The 20,819-nt window shown below is 46.8% G+C and overlaps 1 protein-coding gene and 1 long non-coding RNA gene across 3 annotated transcripts in view; one reads left to right on the forward strand and one right to left on the reverse strand.

Annotated features, from left to right (window-relative positions):
* Window positions 1-19,397, reverse strand: part of LOC132658256 (uncharacterized) — a 64,108-nt gene extending 44,711 nt beyond the window's left edge. For both annotated transcript variants that reach the window (XR_009597619.1, XR_009597618.1), the window contains exon 1: window positions 15,473-19,397. This is a non-coding gene — a long non-coding RNA (uncharacterized LOC132658256). The remainder of the gene's footprint in view (window positions 1-15,472) is intronic.
* A 79-nt stretch (window positions 19,398-19,476) lies between these two features.
* IER3 (immediate early response 3) lies at window positions 19,477-20,745 on the forward strand. Its single transcript, XM_004018996.6, has 2 exons — window positions 19,477-19,715; window positions 19,816-20,745. Exons 1-2 carry the CDS (start codon window positions 19,506-19,508, stop codon window positions 20,074-20,076), a joined length of 471 nt encoding a protein of 156 aa, XP_004019045.1. The 5' UTR covers window positions 19,477-19,505; the 3' UTR covers window positions 20,077-20,745.
* The last annotated feature ends 74 nt before the right edge of the window (window positions 20,746-20,819 follow it).

The raw sequence follows: 20,819 nt of genomic DNA on the forward strand, positions 1-20,819 counted from the left end.
AACTGTCTCCTTTTCTGGAGAGTTGACCTGGACCCAATGGCAGACAAGCCACGGCCCCCACTACACACTTTGGACCGACATCCACCATTGACTACCTGATGCGTGGCTGCAGACCACCAGCCCCCTCCCCTCAAGGTGGCGGTGGCTCTGAAGCAATTTGTGCCAGAGAATCTCCCTGTAGACTCAGATTACGGCTTAACCCACACCCTTGCTTGGATTCTTCCCTTTGTCATTTCATTCCCCTCACCCTTCTCTCCTTCCCCTATCAGTCCTTTGGAGAAAATTTCCGTGCCAGGCTCTGCCTCTAGGTGACCCAGCCTAATACATCTATCAAGCCAGGTTCACTTGTTTACTTGTTTCTTGGCCACCCCACCCTGAAACTCTCTATCAGGTTAGCCATCAATCCTAACATATTTTCTAGCAAATGCCTCTCAGATGTATTTCTTCCTTCTCATTCCCACTGCCCCCACATAATCACCTCACACCTGGGTTGTAAAACTGGTCTCCTCTCCAACCTCCCTGCCCTTTCCTGTTTTTCCTCCCCCGCCCCGAACCTCACCAACTGGACTCACACGTAAATGCCAGATTAAAATCTCTCAAATGCCTTTGATCATCCAGCTCCCCTACCCCAAAGTTCACTGTGTCCTGTTTCTCATGGCACTAGATAAAGATTCTTTTGTCTGCTTTCCTGGACTCTCACTGAGATCTCGCTTTCACCTTGCTTATTTAACTTCATTTTCCAGTATTTCTAATCTTCTACTCCAGCTGGCGCCTTCAAAACTGCACAAAGCACACTTATTCCCATCACATTAGCGCCGCGCTCCCCTTTCTCCTATGCTTTCCTAAACCCTGCCCAGCAGTGGGAGGGCCAGCCAGCAGTCTCCCAGTATCCACCCTTCCCTTCCTCTCCGTTTCCAGCTAGGCACAGGGCTGCCTTGAGTAAATAAGATATATCCCAGCCTCCCTTTGGAGAAGGAAATGGCAACCCCACTCCAGTATTCTTGCCTGGAGAATTCCATGGACAGAGGAGCCTGGCAGGCTATAGCCCATGGGGTCACAAAGTGTCAGACACAACTGAGTGACTGACACACAGCCTCCCTTGCTGCTGGATATGGTTAAATGACTTTGCTTCAGCCTATTTCATAGAAGCAGAAACTCTGTGCTTCTGTCAATGAATTTACAGAAAGGGATGTGTCTCTTTGCCCTTCTCTGTCCTACCGACTGGAATGTGGAATTTGGGCAGCCATCCTAGATCATGAAGAAAAAAAACATGTATTCAAGACATAAGACAACAAAATAGAGCTTCTAGCCATGCCTGAACTGCCGATCTCAATCTAGACGTTGCTTCTGTCAGAGAAAATGAACTCATAGCTAGTAAACCACTATTCTAATTTTTTGCCACTCACAGCTGAACCTAATCCTAACTGATACACATACTCAACTTTTCTGTTAAAGTTAGCCATAATGAGTTTCTATGGTTCGAGAGCAAAGGAAACCAAACACCAAGCAAGGAAGGTAAACGCTTTAAAAAAATTAAAGGAAAAAAAAAAAAAATTAAAGGAAGCTGAGGCAAAGTGCACAGGGCTTTAGAAAGATATTTCTAAATCTCTGCTGGCAGGGAAGTGGCGACGATTATGTAAGGAGAACCTAGGCAAGCCCAGTCAACATGCAGGCTGGATTTCCATGCACTGCAGAAATTCTGAGCAGAGCTGACCTTGTATAAGTGAGTGTTTATAAGGTGGTTGAACTCCTGTGCTGAGAAACATTTAACAACTGCCTGGAGGTTGGGGGGAGTCAAATTGGCTCCATTTCCAGTTTCCATGGTGTAAATATTCTCATCAAGGTCACCTAAAAGCTACCAGTGTTATGGCAGTTGGCTCACAAAATTCATGAAAACATCACGATCTGCTCTTGTGAGCTGGTTTGAGCTGGTATGTGCTGGCTCCAGCAAATGGACGAGGGGCAGGGGAGTTAAAATGGCAATTCACGTAATTAATCTCACTAGGTGCCAGGCACTGTGAGAGGCATTTTACGTGTATTATCTTCCTTAATCTTTTTACTTTTTAAAGGGGTTCCCTGGTGGCTCAGTGGTAAAGAATCTGCCTGCGAATGCGGGAGACAGATTCGATCCCTGGGTCAGGAAGTCTTTTGGAGAAAGAAATGGCAACCCACTCCAGGATTCTTGCCTGGAAAATCCCATGGACAGAGGAGCCTGGCGGGCTACAGTCTATGGGGTCGCAAAAGAGTCAGACATGACTCACCTACTAAACAACAAGTATCCTTTAACTCAACCCTAAGAGGTAAGGCCAAACTTCCCCAACCGTCACTTTTGGGAGAAAAATTCCAGTATATTTATAAATAAATTCCATATATTTATATTTATATGTTTTCCACAACCCTAAAAGATACATTGGCCATTCCTATTGTGGATAATTAGAAAAAGTAGGAAATGAAGGTTAGGAAGGAAAAGTGGGGTAAAGCAGATGTTTTCTGGGTTTTGACAAGCAGCAATGACTTTCTCCTCCTCTTCTGACAATGGTCTTTGGATTTTTGGGGGTAATTATCTGTGGGCAGTCCCATTGAGCTGTCAGTTAGGATGTCCTTTATTCCCTGGGCCCCTACTAAACCAGGCTAATCAGACTCTCTCTGCCAGAGTTTGAATGAAGAACATGAATGTGAGGAATGGAAAAAAAGAAAAAACTAGTTGTCGTTCATTTCATCAGGTAGGGAGGGTGAGACTTGATTTCTGCTATGGAGTCCCAGGAGCTGCCCTGGTTCCTGTGTTCCCTGAGCCTGGCTCATTAGCCTTCCTTTGAGTCTGCAAGCTACTCAATATCCTCGCAACACTCAGCTTTTCTAAGTTAGCCATAATGAGTTTCTGTGGCTTGAAACCAAAGCAAACCAAATGCTAAGGAAGAGGGCAGAGGCTTTAGAAAAATTGAAGGAACCTGAGAGCACAGGGCTTCAGAAAGACATTCCTCAATCACTACTGGCAGAGAAATAGTTATGATTATGTAAGGAGAACGTAGGCAAGCCCAGTCAACTCGCAGGCTGGATTTCCATGCATTGTACACTGCAGAAATTCTGGGCAGAGCTGACCTTGTGTAACTCTGAGTGTTAATAAGGCATTTGAGCTGTATCATCAGTTGCTCGTCACTGGGTCATTAAATAAAGGCAACTCAAACTATTTCACATCTAGAGTATCCAAGTTACTCTGTGATTTTAGAATCACTGTGAAATACATGGGAGTATTTTTTTTTTTAATATGTTGATCATTTGGGTGGAGGACCAGTGACAAAACACAGACCAGTAAGCACTCTTAGGCAGCATTTTATCTTCTAGAAGGTAAAATGAACTTAAAATTATCTCATTTAAAACTATTAGCAGTGAAGAACCTGGCTGGTTTCTGGTAGGGAAGCCAGGAGTTGTATTTGGGTTTGTGTGACTACCAGCATTTCTGCTAGTTCTACGCCCCACCAAAATTTTCCCCATCACCCTTTCTTGCAATGATCTCACCCTGCTCTGAATTCCTAAAGTGCTTGCTTTCTGTCTCAACATTCCATTCATTTGATATTCAACACTAATTTGCTGGGTCTTCATATGAGGAAAAATACTTGTTAAGCTCTAATATACCAAATAAATAATTGTTAGTTATTCTGTTATTGTGTCTGTGCACATATTAGTGTATGTGTTGTGTGCTCACTCATGTCTGACTCTTTGCAAGCCTTTGAACTTTAGCTGGCTGGGCACCTTTCTCCCTGGGATGTTTCAGGCAAGAATACTGGAGTGGGTTGCCATTTCCTCCTCCAGGGAATCTTCCGGACGCAGGGATTGAAAGTGCATCTCCTGCGTCTCCTACATTACAGGCAAATTCTTTACCACTGAGGCATCAGGGATGCCCATATTAGTGTGTACATATATTTTATATATAAAATATATACATATAAGTATACACTGTACATATATGTGTGTATAGTATGTACAGTTTTATATATTACATGTTTGGCTCTTGTTTTCCCTTAACTAGACTATAACCTTCTGAAGCCCTGTTTATCCATCTGTCTGCCTTCTGCTGCTCACAGTTGGATCACATTTGACAATCAGTAGATGACCTGAGTGCAGAGAATAGCCTCCATCATTTCTGTGACCCTCGGCCACTTATCTCCACCACCCTCCTGTGTCCTCTGGGGCCACTTCTGGGAGGGCTGGATGAGATAATGGGTGCAGAGCACCCTGGATTGGTTGGTTCCATGTGGCCTGTGAGAGAAAGAACTCAACTGCTTAGTTCCCCCTTCAACCTCTTTTCTTCCTTTTCGCAGAAGTTTGGGTCATGTATATGATCAGAAACACATTTCCCTTTTTCAATAATAGGTTTCTGAAGAAGTGGTTTCTAGGCCTCTGAATGGGTGGTATGAGACATCATCTAAGGAGAACAGGCGGATGATGACAGCTTTAAAAGTGCTGAAAGGAAATGAAAGCCACTCGCCATCAGCGAACGTTTTCACAGGGCAGCAATTTTCTTTTCTCACTCCACTCACCGTCTAGCCCGGCGCTGTCCAATAGAACTCCGTGATGATGGCAATACACTGTATCTGTACTTCCTGGTATGATAACCACTGGCCACCTGAGGCTATCGTACGCTTGAAGTGTGGCTGATGGGAATGAGGAACTGGATTTTAAATTGTACTTAATTTTAATCAGTTGAAATTTAAATAGCCACATGCTACCATATGGGACAGCACAGGGCTAAATTAAGAGAATCTGATTCTTTTTGTTCATTTATTCATTCCTCATTCAACCAAAATCTTCTGAGTTTTGAGAATAAGTTAGGCACAGTACTCAGCCCCCACAGGGGCTTCAGTCTCTTATCTGGAAGAGCTCAACATTTGTTGGAGGAAACGATCTTTTGAGATGAACTTAAGACTTTCACGTGTCTTGTGGCTACACCACGTCCTCCTGAGAAAAGTAGCTGGAGATATCTTAGGCTAGGGTCACCCTGCGGATGTCCTTACCTCCCCTACTTCCCCTGCTGGGTTAGGATCTTTGCCCCAGCTAGACACATCTCCCAAGGGCTGGCAAGAGGCCAATGATATAATCAGAGGTGAGACTACCCAACACGGCTGCCCAACAAGGTTGTTCTACCTTGGGGCATGCGTGCATAGCCCATTCAGAATTTGAAAGTGAGACCCAAGCAAGGAGGCAGACATGAGAGCACCGTGAAACCCCAAAGACACAAGAGCCAGAGCAGTGAGCCAGGCGATCGTGTTAACAATGAGGACTGTTGAGAGGCAGGGAAGCATAGAGTTTGGCTGCTTTGTCTCTGGAGCCAACTTCCTGCAACTCAATGCCAGCTGTAGCCCTCATGGCTGTGCAGTTTCTGCGCTGTCTCCTCGTCTATGAAACGGATATTGTAAAGGCCTTCTTCTGAGACTTATCACGTGAACTAGATGAACTAGAACATGAAACTGAACCTGAACATGGAACTGACTCTCCAGCTTCCACTCTCTGATGGATGTGGTACAATGCTGGATTGTGGGATGAGCTAGAGTAGAGTTTGAATCTAACTCCCACTATGTAATCTTGAGAAAGTGAACTTGCCTCATGGAACCTCTTAGTTTCCTCTTCGGTAAAATGAGGGGACAGACAATGATGACAGTGGGGGTTTGTGAAGGTTTAATGGATTGATTCCTCGGTAGTGCTCAGGACAGTGCCTGGGAGGCACTGTGTGGGCCCAAACAGCGTGGGCCCACGTTCCTTAACACTCTGTCCCAGAGAGTGCAGAGCCATGCGGCAGACACAGAGCTGCTTCAACAGCAGGGTGGCCCTCGCATCCACTGTGGCCTCCTGAGGACATGACAGGCATCTCAGGGCGCAGCGGGTTCCGGCCCATCCCTGTCCCCTGTGTATGAACCTCTTCCCTGATAAGGAAAACATTTTGACTTGGCAGATCTGATGCAAGAACTTACACCGGAGACATTTTGATGTAGTTTCTTAGAACAGCCCTGTTAGACTGTAAAATGGCTAATGATGGCTATTTCTTTCTTTCTTTTTTTTTTTTGCTGCACCCCACAGCATGTGGGACTTCTCTAATTGGAGGGACCAGGGATGAAACCCATGCCCTCTGGAGTGGCAGCATGGAATTTTAACTGCTGGACCACCAGGGAAGCTCAGCCATTTCTTATAAAGTTAAATATATCCTGAGTTATACTACTCCTAGATATTTATTTAAGAGAAATAAAAACACGCATCCACAAAAAGAGTTGTATATGACTGACTGCTCATGGCAGTTTTATTTAGAATAGCCAAAACCAAGGGGAAAAAGAAACACAAAAATGTCCATCAATGGTGAATGAATAAGCTAACTATATCATACTATGAAATACTAGTCAGAAATCAAAAGGAAAGAACTACTGATTCAACCAAGAAAATGGATGAATCACAGAAATACTGAGCAAAAGAATCTAGACACAAAAGAGTGCCTACTGTAGTTTTATTTCTATGACATTCTAGAATAGGCAAAACTACAGGCAGAAATCAGATCAGTGGTCACTAGGGGCTAGGAGTGAAGAAGGGCATGAGGAACTTTCTGGGGCAATGGAAATATTCTATATCATGATAGTAGTGGCATTTATACAACTATATGAGTATGTCAAAACTCATAAAATTGCATTCCTCAAAAGGATAGATTTTACTGTAAAAGAAGCTATATTTCAATATGTTGTTGTTGTTTAGTTGGTAAGTTGTATCTGACTCTTTAGCAACTCCATGGACCGTAGCCTGCCAGGCTTCTCCATCCATGGGATTTTCCAGGCCAGAATACTGGAGTGGATTGCCATTTCCTTCTCCAGGGGATCTTCCTGACCCAGGGATGGAACACAGGTCTCCTGCATTGGCAGGTGGATTCTTTATCACTGAGCCACCTGGGAAACCATATTTCAATATACTGGGCATTAAAAAAAAAACAAGAAAATGTAGGGAATTCCCTGTTGGTCCAGCGGTCAGGATTTGGCAGTGCCACTGCAAGGGGTTCAGGCTTAATCCCTGGTCGAGAACTAAGATCCCCCATGACACGCAGTGCTTCCTCCAAAAAAGTACTATCATCAAGCACTACCAAGTTCTCTGTGAAAGGGTGGGAGTCATAGAGACAGGATGAGACCATCCACAGGGATGGGCTGAGACTATACTGTTCATACATTCCTTACTGACTCTATTTATTCGACTACACCAGGTCTCACTTGCAGCACTCGGGATCTTTGACCTTCGATGCAGCACATGGGGTCTTTAGTCACGGCGGGGGAACTCTTAGCTGTGGCATGTGGGATCAAGTTCCCTGACAAGTGATCAGACCCAGGCCCTGCATGGGGAACCCAGAGTCTTAGCTACATGACCACCAGGCAAGTCCCATTTTTACTGATTTGCTTTAAATGCTGACAATTTAATAACTTTAGAAGGCCTTGTCAAAAGGTCCCTGGCATCAAAATGGCTGCATCACAACACAAGTGCACTTCTAAGCAGTCAGAAAGATCTACAGACAAATGTCTTAATATACTGTGTTTGATGCTTCAAGACATTTATATAAAGGTATTAATAAACGGACTGGTCTGCACCAAGGAGTCACCAGTGGGGTTTTCTCAGGAGGATGGAGAGAAAACAGCATGTGTGAAGGGTCTAATGGATGAGTCTGGCCTGAATGAGAAACAGTACAAAATTGTATATAGTGCCCTAGCTCAGGGCACAGGGAAAGCAATGCGGGAGTTGAGAGAGAAGCCTGTAAAGCTGCCTGGATTCAGGATGGGAGGCCAGTGTCAGCCCCACCAGAGAGTCTGGAGACACTGAAGTCAGCCACCCAGACACTGAATTGGTCCAGTCCATCTTTTCATAAGAAAGCTCTGGAGAATGCACAGAAGATGGAATGTAGGGAGAAGAGTTAGAAGCGTTCTCTGCAGCCCGTCCTTGTCATCATTTCCATTGAAATGAAATGTGCCGTTCTGGTTGTGGACTTTCTGAATACCAAAAGTGTTAGGTAAGTAGTTCTCAACCAGGGTACATCAGCCCTGAAGGTGGCTCAGCTGCCCAGTACTTAGGGACCCTCTGCTTTTCTCCTAAACTGGGGAACCCTCAGTCCCAAGCAACCTCTTCATTTAGGCTCCCAGGGTTAGCATCAGTTGGTCTGTGTGGGAGCTGCAGCCATCACAGGAGCAAACCCAAGTAGTCATGGTCTGCAGCAGAGATCATCAGAGTCAAGAGATGCAATGATATTTTCAGCCTCCCCTTGTGAGCAATCCCCTTCACTGTTGGGTGGTATTTCCAACCTGGGGAAACAAGTGACCAATGGTCTGGGAAGAGAAAGTGTCATAAAAGGGCCAGGGCCGCTGAGCCAGGATGACCGTAGTATGAGGCCCAGACACTCCTGGGAATCCGTGAGGTGATGGAGAGAGAACATGAGGGAAAGCAGGGCTACCCGCCAGCCAGGCCCAGCTTCCTCTTTCATGAGCTCATGGTCAAAGCCAGGCCAGACCAGGGGGTGCCAGCGATTGAGTGAGCTTGTTTTTTCCCTAACTTGGTTCTGAGTCACACAGGGCAACTTTCCTTCCCAGAAAACCGCCTCAAGGCTCACCCCTGGCAGCCGGTCAAGCCCCAGTCCTAACACGCGATCCTCTCTGCGGCTGTAAACGGGCTAGCACTAGCGGGGAGCATCCACCCCGCCCCGCGAGGCCTCTCTGGGAGGAGCGTGGGTCTCTCCCAATCTTCAAAGAAAAAGGGCCTATGGCCACTGCTTTGGAGCGAGCAGGGAGGCACGGCTGAATTTTGAACATACAGAGGAGACGCCAATGAATCACAGAGCTGCAGGGGAGGGAGGCCCCTAGGAGAGCCTTTAATCTTAAGCTCGACTTTACAGATCAACTCATGCGGTAAATACAGGGTGTCTGAAAAGGCAAGACAAAAGGGGAATACTTTATTTATTGCACTTCCTGCCCGCCCCCCACCATGATTATGTGGATAAGTCTTTCCGTCACATCGGACTCTTTGCGACCCCATGGACTGTAGCCTGCCAGGCTTCTCCATCCATAGGATTTTCCAAGCAAGAATACTGGAGTGGATTGCCATTTCCTTCTCCAGGGGATCTTCTCGACTCAGGGATTAAACCCAGGTCTCCTGCAATGCAGGCAGACTCTTTACCATCTCAGGGAAGCCCATGATCATGGTTTGAGTTAAATCTCAATCATACACTCCAGTGCTGACACTGGAGCAGTGGATAGAGCAATATCCACATGAACAACTTTAACATTAATGAGTGAAAGAGCCCTGTGTTTCTAGCCTTTTCAGGCAGTCTATATTTTTTTAAACTTTTTATTTTGCATTGGGGTAAGCCGAACTGTGTTGCAGAAGAAGACTCTTGGGAGTCCCTTGGGCGGAAGATCAAATCAGTCAATTCTAAAGGAAATCAATATTCATTGGAAGGACTGATGCTGAAGCTGAAGCTCCAATACCTTGGCCACTTGATGGGAAGAACTAACTCATTGGAAAAGACCCTCATGCTGGGAAAGAATGAGGGCAGGAGGAGAAGGGGACGACAGAGGATGAGATGGCATCACCAACTCAATGGACATGAGTCTGAGCAAACTCCAGGAAATAGTGAAGGACAGGGAAGCCTGGCGTGCTGCAGTCCATGGGGTTGCAAAGAGTCAGACACAACTTAGAGACTGAACAACAAAGCCGATTAACAATGCTGTGATAGTTTCAGGGACTCGTATACATGGATCCATTCTCCCCCAAACTCCCCTCCCATCCAGGCAGCTGTATTGATCTAGACACTGAAAACAGAATGATTAACAAGATGGATAAAGTCCTGCTCTCAAGGAGGAATAATCTGGTTGAAAGGAAATTTGAGGCCAGAGAGAGGAGTCACAACCCTGGGGTCCTAGGAAGCCTGTATTGGACCAGAACAGGGATGCTGGGTTCTTTTCCCTGCTCCCCACTGTGAGCAGCTTTTGTGGAGGTTTGGCTGAGTGGGACTGGGCTGGCCCAGGCCAGGCTAGGCTGCATCCAGGGCAGGGGATATTAAGGTGACCTTGGGGCTCCAGGCACCCCTGCCGTCCTTTTGCGTCAGGGAAAACTGCCATGGCCTGATCTTGGCCCTCTTTAAGGCCCACATGAAAGTCTTGGGGGTCATTTATTAAGTTGCTGGCTAGAACTCACCACTGCTCCCTACCACCACCATGCCTCTGGCAAGAACTGTTCTGGCTAGAATATGTGTGCATGTGGCAAACAGGGAAAAGGTATTTACAGCCATGCTCATTGGCTGAACAAAAGCTAGGAATGCAGAAGGCTCGGCTTCTCTGGAGAAAAGGAAGAGCTACAAAACCTACTTGAAGTGGAGAGAGGGAGGGAAAGGTCAATGGAAAAAAAAAGCTGTATCCTCTGATGATCTTGGTACCTGGAGGCTATTTTCCCATCCTGGTCTTCTGTTCCTGGGCTAGTTTATCACTGTCCATTTCAGCTCCAAAGCAGGTCCTCTTCCCTTAATCATAATGTCCACCATGGAAAAAGCACCTACATTGTGCCTATTCATATTGTTAATCCTTGAAACAACCTTAAGGCCAACTGACCCATATTTCAGTTAAGGAAACATTGTCAGAGAAGTTAAGTAGCTGGCCCAGCACCTTGTAGTTAATAAGTAACAGAGGTGGAATTTAAACCCACTTTCTTCAAATGCCACTAGATAACATATTCTTTTTGCTACCCCATGTTCCCCTTCTATCTTAAACCCATCTTAAGTCAACAAATAGTTATTGAGCATCTACTAAATGCCAGTGCAGCTGAGAGCTTTCAGTTTTTATTCCCTGACCCCAAGACCCTGCATCCATCCCTCTCCCCTTGTTTCTCTTTCTCAGAAGCTCCCACTTCCAAATATCTGTCTCCCTCTCCACTGCCCATTCTGCTTCCTTCCCATTACCTTTGTCCCCCATTCTAGCTGGCGGTCAGCAATGCAGCAGTATTCCAGTTGGGGTAGCAGGCATGACTCAATCTTATGTCACTCATAAAGGGTGAGGGGCACAGCTTTGCCATCCACCAACTGCACAGTTATTCCTGATTCACTGGCAGGTCACCCTGAGCCACAGTCTAGCATCCCCCAACTCCCTCTTTGAAGAGGAAATGTAGGGGCCTCTGAAGAGACACAGCTGTATAAACAGACACCTCTGGGGGTGTCTCCTCAAAGGAGATGGATTTAGGAATATTTATCAAGGGTTCCCTTCAGTTCAGTTCAGTTCAGTGGCTCAGTTGTATCCGACTCTGTGACCCCATGAATCGCAGCACGCCAGGCCTCCCTGTCCATCACCAACTCCCAGAGTTCAGACTCGCGTTCATCGAGTCCGTGATGCCATCTAGCCATCTCATCCTCTGTCGTCCCCTTCTCCTCCTGCCCCCAATCCCTCCCCAGCATCAGAGTCTTTTCCAATGAGTCAACTCTTTGCATGAGGTGGCCAGAGTACTGGAGTTTCAGCTTTAGCATCATTCCTTCCAAAGAAATCCCAGGGCTGATCTCCTTCAGAATGGACTGGTTGGATCTCCTTGCAGTCCAAGGGACTCTCAAGAGTCTTCTCCAACACCACAGTTCAAAAGCATAAATTCTTCGGTGCTCAGCCTTCTTCACAGTCCAACTCTCACATCCATACACGACCACAGGAAAAACCAGAGTCTTGACTAGACGGACTTTAGTCGGCAAAGTAACGTCTCTGCTTTTGAATACGCTATCTAGGTTGCTCATAACCTTTCTTCCAAGGAATAAGCGCCTTTTAATTTCATGGCTGCAGTCACCATCTGCAGTGATTTGGGAGCCCCCCAAAAATAAAGTCTGACACTGTTTCCACTGTTTCCCCATCTACTTCCCATGAAGTGATGGGACCGGATGCCATGATCTTCATTTTCTGAATGTTGAGCTTTAAGCCAACTTTTTCACTCTCCTCTTTCACTTTCATCAAGAGGGTTTTTAGTTCCTCTTCACTTTCTGCCATAACGGTGGTGTCATCTGCATATCTGAGGTTATTGATATTTTTCCTGGCAATCTTGATTCCAGCTTGTGTTTCTTCCAGTCCAGTGTTTCTCATGATGTACTCTGCATATAAGTTCAATAAGCAGGGTGACAATATACAGCGTTGACGTACTCTTTTTCCTATTTGGAACCAGTCTGTTGTTCCACGTCCAGTTCTAACTGTTGCTTCCTGGCCTGCATACAGATTTCTCAAGTAGAAGGTCAGGTGGTCTGGTATTCCCATCTCTTTCAGAATTTTCCACAGTTTATTGTGATCCACACAGTCAAAGGCTTTGGCATAGTCAATAAAGCAGAAATAGATGTTTTTCTGGAACTCTCTTGCTTTTTCAATGATCCAGTGGATGTTGGCAATTTGCTCTCTGGTTCCTCTGCCTTTTCTAAAACCAGCTTGAACATCAGGAAGTTCACAGTTCACGTATTGCTGAAGCCTGGCTTGGAGAATTTTGAGCATTACGTTACTAACGTGTGAGATGAGTGCAATTGTGCGGTAGTTGAGCATTCTTTGGCATTGCCTTTCTTTGGGATTGGAATGAAAACTGACCTTTTCCAGTCCTGTGGCCACTGCTGAGTTTTCCAAATTTGTTGGCATATTGAGGTTCCCTTAGTAAATTTATATTCCCTGTTGGTGGGAATGTAAATTGGTACAGCCCACTATGGAAAACAGTATGCAGTTTCCTTAAAAAGCTGAAAATAGAACTATAATCCAGCAGTTCCACCCCTGGGTATATATCTGAAGAAAATAAGAACACTAATTTGAAAAGGTACATTCATTTCCATTTTCATAGCAGCCTTATTTACAATAGCTAAGATATGGAAGCCACCTCAGTGTTCATCAATAGATAAATGGAGGAAGACATGAGATATATATGTGTGTGTGTGTGTGTGTGTGTGTGTGTGTGTGTGTGTGTGTATACACTTAGCCATATTACTTGGCCATAAAAAAGAATGAAATTTTACCATTTGCAACAATATGGATAGACCTAGAGAGTATCATGCTCACTGAAATAAGTCAGACAGAGAAAGAAAATACTCTGTTATCATTTATATGTGGGATATAAAAAATAAAACTCATGTATATAACAAAACAAACCAACTCACAGATGTGGAGAACCAACTAGTGGTTACTAATAGGGAGAGGGAAAGAGGGAGGGGCAAGATAGGGGTATGAAATTAAGAGATATAAACTTAATTTATAAATAAATAGGTATAAAATAAATAAATGACAAATATATATTGTATAGCACAGGCAAGCAGAGTCATTATTTTGTAAGAACTTTATTTCTATTTTTTAACTGTTATTATTAATTTTTTGGCTGTGCCATGAAGCATGTAGGATCTTACTTCCCTGTGCAGGGATGGAACCCATGCCCCCTGCAGTGGAAGTGAGGAGTCTTAACCACTGGACCGCCAGAGAAGTCCCTATAGTAACTTTCTTTAAATGGAGTATAATCTATAAAAATATTGAATTACTATATCACACACCTGAAACTAATAGAATATTGTACATAAAACAAAACTCACTTAAAATACATATATTTATTATGCCCCCACTAGGTGAAAGGCCAAGTACTTTCAAGAGAAGCCACAGAGTAAACAGGAGGATATGGTCCTATATACTCGTGATGAGATTCCAGTGGGGAAGAGAGACAACAACAGAAAGTAAACAAACACATCAAATGATTCCCTACTGTGGTCAGCCTTAAGAAGAAAACAAACAAGGGGCTAAGAAAGGTTAGTGGGAAGTCAAGAACACAGGTCAGAGGAGAGGAATGAAGGGACTTGGTGATCTTGGGCAGATGGGGAGGAAATGAGGAGAACTGGAAATGGAAAGGGGCAAAGGTCTTTCCCTAGCCTTAGGGCAGTGAGAACCGGTGCAGCAGCTGGTCTCAGCCCCTGGCCCTTTCTGGCCTTAACTCATCCCCCAGCCCCCACCCAGGCACCGTCATTGACTTAATGATTCACTCTCAACCTTCCCCAGCTTCCTGCGTCGCAGGGAGGGGGTGGGGCAGAGCCCTGGCTCTCGGAGGATCCCAGGACCAGGGATGGGATTGGTTGGAATGAATGCAGAGCCATCTGGGCGCTCTGCTTCTTCTCTTGGTCCCATTCTGGCTTTGCCACAAAGAAAGGTCTGTCTGTGCCAGGAGGACACTAAGGATAACTAGGTCCAGCTGGAGCCCCAGATTCCAGATGTGGGAGGTAGTGCGAAACAGGATCCTGACATCCCCTTCATTTCCCCTCCCCTGCCTAAGTGCCCTGGAGAAATTTTCCATCATAAACAAGTTATGCATTCCTGACCTTGGGTGACTCTCCCCTTCTCCCACAGGCAGTTTTCTTCTAACATCACCATCTCCCCCATCCCCAATTTATGTCTGTGTGAGCATGTGAGCCTGTCCACACATGTAAATCGTCGTGTACTGATGCTGATCCTTGTGTGCAGGTTGTCTTGGAATGAGGGCGTGGGTAGGTGGGTAGGCTCACTGTGCTTGGGTGTAAATGTAAGGTTGATGGCAGGTGTGAAAGGCAGGTGTGGGAAAGTGATATGTCTTTGTTTGTAGAGAAGGTGTGTTTTATACCTCATCAGGAAGAGGTGGGCAATGCTGGAAGTTTCTCCTGTGTTTAGACAGGAGTGGTGGGTGTAAAATAAAGCAACCAATAAGCCCAATACAGCAGGAATGTCTCTATTTATAGCCCAGTTTGGGGCTGTTCTCTTATTTACATTCACACACATTCTTGATTGAAAATGCCCTTGGGTGTTCCTTGTTTGCTGTCTGTATAAGGCTTGTTCCATCTTTTCTTAAGAAATTCATATGTGGGATTAGAAGGAATGTATAAGCTTTTCTTAAGAAATTCATATGTGGGATTAGAAGGAGTGTATACCTGTCTCAAATCCCACATATGAATTTCTTAAGAAAAGCTGGAATAAGCCTTACACAGACAGCAAACAAGGAACAGCTAAGGGCATTTTCAATCAAGAATGTGTGTGAAGGAGTGCATACCTGTCTCAGGGACTCCCTGGTGGCTCAGACAGTAAAGCATCTGCCCACAATGCGGGAGACCCAGGTTCAATCCTTGGGTCGGGAAGAACCCCAGGAGAAGGAAATGGTCAACCCACTCCAGTACTCTTGCCTAGAAAATTCCATGGATGGAGGAGCCTGGTGGGCTACAGTCCATGAGGTCGCAAAGAGTCGGACACGACTGAGCGACTTCACTTCCCTTATACCTGTGTCAAAAGCTTGGGGTGATCCAGCCAGTTTATGTATGCTATATGTGCATTTTTAGTTCTGTGCTTTCATCTTTCATTTATCAAGATTACTGAACAACTAGTACAAGCACGGCACTCCGCTAGGCTTTATGGAAGACACAAAGACACATGTGACACAGCCGCTGATGGAAGAGGTCAGTCAGACACGCGCTCACCTTGTGTTCAGTCGCGCAGTCGTGTCCCACTCTGCGACCCCATGGACCGCAGCATGCCAGGCATCTCTGTCCTTTACCATCTCCCGAAGCTTGCTCAAACTCATGTCCATCGAGTCGGTGATGCCATCCAGTCAATCTCGTCTTGTCCTCTGTTGTCCCCTTCGCCTCCTGCCTTCAATCTTTGTGCCCCAGGCATACTATGATCTAGTACAAAGCTCTGTGCCAGAGGCACTTCACATCTATGGAACCAGCTTTGGTCCCTTCATCCTCTCGCTGTTAGCACCCCAACTCTCCATGCTTCCTGACTCTAATGTTACCCATTTTATCACTAAATTCTGGTTATTTTATGCTGGTGACATCTCTTGAAGCCACTCCTTCTTTTGGTTTCCTGTGTCATAGCCCATTTCAGGCCCCTGTTTCCTTCTGCCCGAACTTCTCCAATTGTTCCCTGCCTCTGGTTCAGTGTCTCCGGCTCAGTGTCTCCTCATCCAGGGCATACTCCTCATCCCACTCAGTTCCCAGCTTTGAACTTGCCCTTCTTTGATGTCAGCCCGTGATCCACAAGCTCCATGGTCTACAGTCAAACACTGTCCCTTGGCCTGACAGCTAAACTCTCCTTACCTCCCAGTTCTTCCCGGCCACTGTCACTTCCCACTGTGGTCGAACCCAGCCAGATTCCTGTGCCTAATGCACAGTGAGGCCAAACAAACAGAAACATCAGAGTTTGGGGCAGAGAAAGGCTTATGCGAAGCGCCAAGCAAGAACAACCCCTCTCCACCAGAACTCCCCAGTGATTTTCAGGGAAGAGTTTTTAAAGGCAAAATTTGGATCTTCAAGGGCTATGTCATTCTTCTAAAGATTGTGCGCTGTCTCCTTCCCTCCTGTTTTATGAAGAGGATGAGAAGGTGCCAAAAGCTGCAAGTGCCCAGACAGAGCAATATAAGCAGAGGACCTAAGGTGAGAAACAGCTTTGTAAGTCCTGGGAGATGAAAGGCCGAGGCTCTGGGTGGCTGGAGCATAGCAGAAGAGGGGAAGAAAGGTTAAAATGAATTTGGAGAGGAAGAAATGAGATTTTGAAGATACTGTTAAGGAACAAAGTTCATGTTCACCAGCCCAATGCACAGTGAGGCCAAATAAACTGAAATGTCAGTTTGGAGCAGAGAAAGGTTTATTGCAGGGCCGAGCAAAAACAGGTGGCTCGTACTCAAAAATCCCTGATAGTTTTTTTGGGGGAAATTTTTTTAAAATATAAATTTATTTAATTGGAGGTCAATTACTTTACAATATTGTATTGGTTTTGCCATACATCAACATGAATCCGCCACAGGTATACACGTGTTCCCCATCCTGAACCCCCCTCCCTCTGGGGAAAGTTTTTATAGGCAAAATTTGGGGTGAGGGCTGCGGGGTGTGTGACTTTCTTCTGATTGGTTGGTGGTAACAGGACAGTGCTCCAGGAATCTTGTGCTCAGCGGAAGGTGCCATCCTCCAATTGAATGGGGTCCTCAGTTCCTGTTTAGAGAACTAAGATATACTGGTATGTATATTCCTTGAGGGGGCTTCCCCAGTGGCTCAGTGGTAAAGAATCCGCCTGCAATGTAGGAGCCACAGGATACACGGGCTCAATCCCTGGGTCAGGAAAATCCCCTGGAGGAAGGCATGGCAACCCACTCCAGTCTTCTTGCCTAGAGAATCCCATGGACAGAGGAGCCTGGGGGGCTACAGTCCTTGGGGTCGCAAAGAGTTGGATAAGACTGAAGCAACTTAGCACTCATGGATATCCCATGAGGAGGAATCAGGACCTTGCTTTAACTGCAGTATTTTTTTTTTTTTTAATTGTTTGGCCACACTGTGCAGGCATGTGGCATCTTCCCTGAACAGGGATGAAACCCACGCCCACTGCACTAGAAGCTCAGAGTCTTAAACCTCTGGACCCCCAGGGAAGCCCTGCACTGCTGTTTCTTGACTCCTCCTCCTCTGTTTCTGCATTCCCTTCCTTCCCTAATTAGTAACTGTTTGCATCTGCCCTTTGGAGCCCAGGGACAGTCTAAGAAGCTGAAGCCTTTTTCCTAGAAACAAGAAACAGGGGACACAGAAAGGTTTTGGTCCCCAGGAGGGCCCCACAGGGTCCTGCTGGGTTTCACCACCACTGCTTGACGGGAAGCTTATCCTGAGATTGTTTTTTTTTTGTGATTCCCCAAACACATCCTGTACTTTTCCAGCTCAAGGCCTTTGCTGATTCCATTCTCTTTCTCAGTCATCTTCCACATCTGACTTTGTGGTATCCCACCCACTGTTCAAGGTTATCTCAAATGCCATTCTTCCCTGTTGCCTTGTCTGATTGATTAGACACACAGGAACAGTTGCTCTGTTGGGTTCCTCTTAGACTTAAGTCTTCCATTTTCTTAGAACCTGATGTGCTTGCTTTATCTGGCTTAGCTCACTCACCAACACACATGCTGGAACCTACCCCAGTACACAACAGTACCTTTTAACAGGGTGTCTGGCCCTGCTGGGGCTTCCCAGGTAGCACTAGTGGTAAAGAACCCGCCTGTCAATGCAGGAGATGTAAGAGATACAAATTCAGTCCCTGGGTTGGGAAGATCCCCTGTAAGAGGAAACAGCAACCCACTTCAGTATGCTTGCCTGGAGAATCCCATGGACAGAGGAGCCTGGCAGTCTGCAGTCCATAGGGTTGCAGAGTTGGAAACGACTGAAGCAACTTAGCACGTGCACACACACACACTGGCCCTATTGAATGCGCAAGAGATGTTAAATTCTGTGTCCATAGCAGCTGTCTCTAAAGCAGTTATGAAAATGTGTCCGTTCTCTCTTGCGTTATTATCATCACCACAACATTTGCATAATGTGTCACAGTTTAAATGTTCTTCATATAAACTTAAACCCAGGTGGCTAACTTCTTTCCTTTATATTTTGTGGTCCTCTGCTCCACCCATGAATGAACATTTCTGCACATTGTGGGTTGCCCCTGTGCAGCATATGTGTGTGTAATATGCATGTTGAAGGGGGGCAGAATATGCCACCCCAAAATGTGCTCCTCTGGCATGTGAATTATTTGGAGCAATCAAGACCCAGCAGAATCAAAAGAAGCCTTGCACCTCTCCCTTCATGGCCTAAATAACTGAGGTAGGGGGCCTGGTCCAGTGATAACATTCACCAGAAAAACTTACCTGCTTGGCAGGACAAACATCTCATTAGCAATCACCTGCTCTTCCCATCTTCCTGTGAATTACCCACCTCCCCTTAAAGCCCCAGGCCTCTTTCCCATTCCTTAGCTAAAGATGGCATATAAACTTCAATTGCCTGACTGCCTTTGAGTCTCAAGTTTTCTTGGGCTTCTGTTAAGTATGCAATTAAATTTGTTTTCTCCTGTTGATCTGTCCTAGGTCAATTTAATTATTGAGCCAGCCAACGAAACTAGAAGGAGAAATTTTTCCACCTCTACAACATGGTGTGTGTGTGCATGTGCTAGCTAAAGCAGGCAGACTTGTGTCTGTGTGTGCTAGTGTGTTCATTTCTCTTGGGCTTCTTGACTGTTTCTTAATGACTTCCCTCCTAGGCTGCTGTTTTCTGAGTCCCTACAAACGTGTGACTATGCACTGTAACTGTGGTTCCTAGACTCTGCTGGATTAGGATTGTAGCAAGAGGGCCAGACTTCCTTATGTAAGCCTTCCTGCACGTCCCCAGAGATGGGGATTTGTGGCTGAACCGTCTCAAACTGTCTGTGGGCCCCTCTCCAGCTGCCACATGTCCTGACATGTGCCCGCAGTCTGGGATTTCATCCGCCTCCACTCACAACTCACACACTCACAACACACACTTGGCGTGCCTACGGTTGGCACTGGCCAAGTCTCCGCCCCCTCCCTTTGCTTAATCTTCGGAATTTCCAGCCGACCGTCCAACAGCTCCCAGCCCAGGGTGGAGTTGAGAAGGACCCGCCCAGTTCTCGGGGTACATAACTAGCTCTGCGGGACTGCGGGGCCACTCGTCCTTCGGCTCAGCTCAGCGCACAATGTGTCACTCTCGCAGCTCCCTCCCCACCATGACCGTCCTGCGGGCTCCGACCCCGGTCTCCTCCACCAGCCCGGGACCCCGACGGGGCTCCGGTCCCGAGATCTTCACCTTCGACCCTCTCCCGGAGCCCGCGGTGGCCCCCGCTGCGCGCCCTAGCGCCACCCGCGGGCATCGAAAGCGCAGCCGTAGGGTCCTCTACCCACGAGTGGTGAGTGTCTCCGAAGTGGACAGCCCCGGGGGAAGAGCAGGGTGAACCACTGGACGCCGGGGCCCCGATCTGACCTGTTCTTTTTATCACCTCCCCTCAGGTCCGGCGTCAGCTGCCAGTCGAGGAACCGAACCCTGCCAAAAGGCTGCTCTTTGTCCTGCTGACCATCATCTTCTGTCAGATCCTGATGGCTGAAGACGGTGCGTCTGTACCCCTGGCCCCGGAGGACACCTCCAGCGCACCGTCCCCCGCGCCCACCGCTGCAGCCCCGGTCTTCGAGCCCCTTAATCTGACCTCGGAGCCCTCGGACTACGCTTTGGATCTCAGCACTTTTCTCCAGCAACACCCGGCCGCCTTCTAACCGGGACTCCCCACTTCCCCAAAAGAACCTGAAAAACCAAGAAAACACTGGGTGTACCTGGTGCGCGAGAGCGTATCCCAAACTGGGACTCGCGAGGCAACTCGCACTCAGAACACTATGGCGAAGACGCCGGTCCGAGCCTGGAGAGACAGGCACCGGCACGCCGGGGTTAGGCCGGGTGGGGAAGAAGTGCGTCGTTAACTTATTTCTCATTGTTCCTAATAATATTTATGTGTATTTATGTGTGTCCCCCTAGGTGATGGAGGGGTGTATGTAATATTTATTTTAACTTATGCAGGAGTGCGAGATGTGCACCTTGCTGCAAATGCAGGTCTCTGGGTATTTATTGGGCTCTGTGGGGTTGGTGGAGGCAAGCACCCAGAATTGAGCGAGGCCGGGAAAAGGGATGGAGGAAACCCAAGTCGAGAAGGCGCCCGGGCTGGGAGTCAAGGACGGTGGTGGGTCGCAGTGACACTCTCAGTTCTCCAGCATCTCAACTCGCGAGTCTGTGAAGATTCGGGGAACCGTTGAGAATAAGGTCCCTGGCCTACAATCTCCTTGAAGTTGCCTCCAAGGGGGTGACTGCGGGGTTGGTGGGCTGTCAGGAGGCTGTTCTGGGGTCGCCCCGTATGTTCTATGAACACAAATAAACTTGATTTACTGTCGGCAGTCATGTGTGTGTCTCTTTACAAGCGGCGGTCCCCTACTTTCAAGGCGCCAGGAGGAGGAGGAGACGGTCAAGT

Source organism: Ovis aries, chromosome 20 (assembly GCF_016772045.2).
Source record: "Ovis aries strain OAR_USU_Benz2616 breed Rambouillet chromosome 20, ARS-UI_Ramb_v3.0, whole genome shotgun sequence".
In the NCBI taxonomy this organism is placed as follows: domain Eukaryota; kingdom Metazoa; phylum Chordata; class Mammalia; order Artiodactyla; family Bovidae; genus Ovis; species Ovis aries.